This window comes from Onychomys torridus, chromosome 3 (assembly GCF_903995425.1).
Source record: "Onychomys torridus chromosome 3, mOncTor1.1, whole genome shotgun sequence".
Taxonomy (NCBI): Eukaryota; Metazoa; Chordata; class Mammalia; order Rodentia; family Cricetidae; genus Onychomys; species Onychomys torridus.
This window is the reverse complement of record NC_050445.1, coordinates 131247252-131250827: the sequence shown is the minus strand read 5'-3', so window position 1 is coordinate 131250827 and position 3576 is coordinate 131247252. Positions and strand designations below refer to the sequence as shown.

Sequence of the window (3576 nt, the reverse complement as noted above, 5' to 3'; positions counted from 1 at the left end):
CCCAAAATTATCAAGCGGGCTTTGGAGATGGAATTGGCTCACTCCTTCTCTAAACCCAGACATATTGCTAAAAGAAAAGGTTAAGAGATTTTTATGTCCCAAATCAGAAGAGCCCTCTGGTGTGGGACAGAAAAAAAAAACAATATTTTTATTTAAAACAGGTTGATTATAAATGAAATCTCTTTCTAAAATAAAAAAGGGCATATGATATAGATATAATAGGATAAAAGGGTAGATTAATGAACTTACTTTTAAAGAACAACTTATTTAAAATGTCTTACACTGGTATAGATTTTAGTCTATTGATACAGACTTAAAGTAAATTTTGTTATGCTGTATAATTGAGAAGTGCAAATCGATTAGTTTTCTATGATGGTCAGACTTGTGGTCATGTTAAGTTTTTTAGGCATGCATAGATATATTTCAGATAGACATGTAATATTCAAACACTTCAAAGACCTACAGAATATGTTATTTAAAATATTATTAAAATTTAGACTTTCTTGACAGTGAGGCATGTCTACTCCTGGCAGCACCAATTTGCATCAGAGAGGAGGATGGGCATTGAAGACACTTCATATGGAGTTTATCTTCACCTTGGCAAAAATAGCCATTTGGGCAAGAAACTATTCCTGCCTGGACTGCTTGATCAACTGGACATGCAGGACCCATAGAAAGGTGACCACTAAACTTTGCTTGACAAAATTGTCCTTCAGGTTACTGCTTCGCAGAGGAAACTGCCAGACATTCTACAGGACACTGAGAGAAGTGACCAAGAGACTCTATCCCTGTGGGCTAAAGATAAATGCCCCAACTTTACAAAGGAACATTAGGTGACTGTCCAGGCTGCGAGCTATCTCTGTCTACCCTGCAAGACTCCTGAAAGTTGCTTGCATCCTTCCTCATTTCTCAGGTAATATTATATCCTTCTGAGGTCTTTGTTATGGTTGAAGACTAGATAGTTATAATTTCCTCAGTTATGGTAAAAGATAAGTTAGATATAAAAACCTCAGACTTACAAATATAAGACAGAGAAGATTTCTTCCTTAATATTGTAACTGTAGTTCTTGCTTAATAATTCTTTTGTTATATGTAATTTTACTATGTAAAAGTTAAAACCTTCCTTTTAAAAATAAGAAAAGGGGAAGTGCTGTGGGTATTGATCTGTATAAATAAAATGCTGATTGGCCAGTAGCCAGGCAGGAAGTATAGGCGGGACAAGGAGAGAGGAGAATTCTGGGAAATAGAAGGCGAAGTGGGAGAGATAAGGCCAGCAGCTGCCATGACAAGACGTAAGGTACTGGAAAGCAACAGACCACGTGGCAAAGTATAGATTAGTAGAAATGGGCTAAATATAAGAGTAAGAGCTAGACAATGGTAGGCCTGAGGTAATGACCAAACAGTTTAAATAATATGAATGTCTGTGTGTTTATTTTGTAAGTGGGTTGTTGGACTAATAGGGCTTGGTGGGGGCTGGAGAGCAGCCCTCCATCTACAATACACTATATAGATTTGAACAAATATTCTTCAGCTAAGGCCTCAGAACTTGAGTCTCAGAAACCAATTCCTTGAGTTCTAATATAGAACTAATATAGAAGAAATAGTATTTAAAACCTCCCACTCTGAATTAGAGTGCTGTATCTGTCTATTTGAGTCCTGTCACTAAATGGTAGAAATTCTAACCATTTAAACACATATTTATTCAAGTAATACATTCAAGTAATCTATTGGGAATTATATTCATTTTTCATAACTTCTTTCCTCCTTTTCCATTTTTAATGTATCAACATTCTTGTAGTAAATGGCCACTAGAGAGTCATTCACCATGTAAAAATGAGGATTACTTATCCCTTTAGGTTTCTTTATTCGGTTGCCAATAAGGCAAAACTAAAACAACAAAGAAATAAAGTCAGGAATATTTAGCTAGGAAGATGCCATACTGAAAAAACAATAGCAATACAAAGTGTGTTGAAAAGACTGCCTTGGTCCTGTGGTGCTATCTTGGCATGCTTTGTGCTTATAGATTCTATATGTCTCCATTTATGCAAGCTTACACGGTGGCATCCAACTGCCCCCTGCTATAAGCAGTAGGGTATGAATCCATTTTTCTGCAAACACAGGAGACACTTTATGTCACTTTGCTCTTAAGGGTGGGCTTTTGACTCCCTTGGTACTTTTCACACAGCTGTATCAACCAGGAGATTTGCATATTGCTCCCTAAGGTAGACTTCTCCTTGCTGGTATAGGACAAAAGCTAGGCCTTCTTCCTGCCTTGGCTACTCAGGACTCTTCACATCAAGTTCTCAGAATGAAGTGTCCTGCTCAGCTCCTGGGGCTGCTTGTTTTTTGGCTCCCTGGTAAGGTAGAAACAAAGATGAAGAAGGATATTGTGGAGGGGTTGGGGATTTCCAGGGCCATGCTGATGCAAATACATGCTCTGTCCATGTGTGAGATGGCCAGTCTTGTTCTCCATGAATGGGTTTGTTAAGTTTAGAGGATGAAGGGAGAAGAGCCTGTGCTCCTGTATCAACTCTGCCAAGTATCAAAGCAGATGGTACACTTGATTTCTAGTGAGTGTCTATTCTTTCTCTACATAGGTATTTTAGGCTGAATATTTATAGACTATGAATGAGTCATTGATATAATAAGTAGGAAATAAATAAAAGTAGGAAATATTATTTACTGTGGCATTTTGTTTGTATATAACCTTTCATTTCTGTTATTCTAGGATCCACTGGGGAAATTGTGATGACCCAGCCTGCACTCTCCAGTCCTGTCACTCTTGGAGAGTCAGCTTCCATCTCCTGCAGGTCTAGTAAGAGTCTCCTACATAGCAATGGCATCACTTACTTGAATTGGTACCTGCAGAGACCAGGCCAGTCTCCTCAGCTCCTGATCTATCGGAAGTCCAAACTTGCCTCAGGAGTCCCAAACAGGTTCAATGGCAGTGGGTCAGAAACAGATTTCACACTGAAAATCAGTAGAGTTGAGCCTGAGGATGTGGGTGTTTATTACTGTCAGCAGTGGCTTGAAAATCCTCCCACAGTGATACATCCCTGAACAAAAACCTCCCTGAGTTAGATACAAAGCTGCCACATAAGTTCCTTGTTTTGGGTGCAAAGTGGTATAACCAGCATGGCATAAGTACAAACTCTTCCGCAGCACAATGATTTCCCAGATTCAACAACTACTTCAAATTTAGTACTCACCTCTAAACCTTACATAGTACAAACTTTTCCAGTTATATCCATTTACCAGAAATCTTTATAATTTCTTTTTCCTTGTATACAAATAAAGAAATGAATTTTTGAACAATAAAGAAAATGAAGACATGGTGATCTCAGGAAAGTGAAAGCAAGTGAAGATCATCATATTACTTGGGTTAGGTGGATTTCAGAATGACAAATATCACATGATTAATCTCCTCTGTGTTTATTAGACTATATGTAGATACATATAATCACATGTGTGTATATGATACAATTTAGAAGTGAAACTTTCTAGAGGAAAAAACTTTCAGGTTTTGTATGTGGTATCATGGTTTTAGAAGACACTGAGATGGAAATCTGAGGACCA

General features: G+C 37.8%; 1 gene segment (V, D, J or C); it reads left to right on the top strand.

The window, feature by feature from the left end:
* Positions 1-2308: 2308 nt before the first annotated feature.
* Positions 2309-3060, top strand: LOC118580255. The segment is given in 2 exon segments: positions 2309-2357; positions 2729-3060. Coding segments are annotated over 2 exon segments (381 nt in total).
* The last annotated feature ends 516 nt before the right edge of the window (positions 3061-3576 follow it).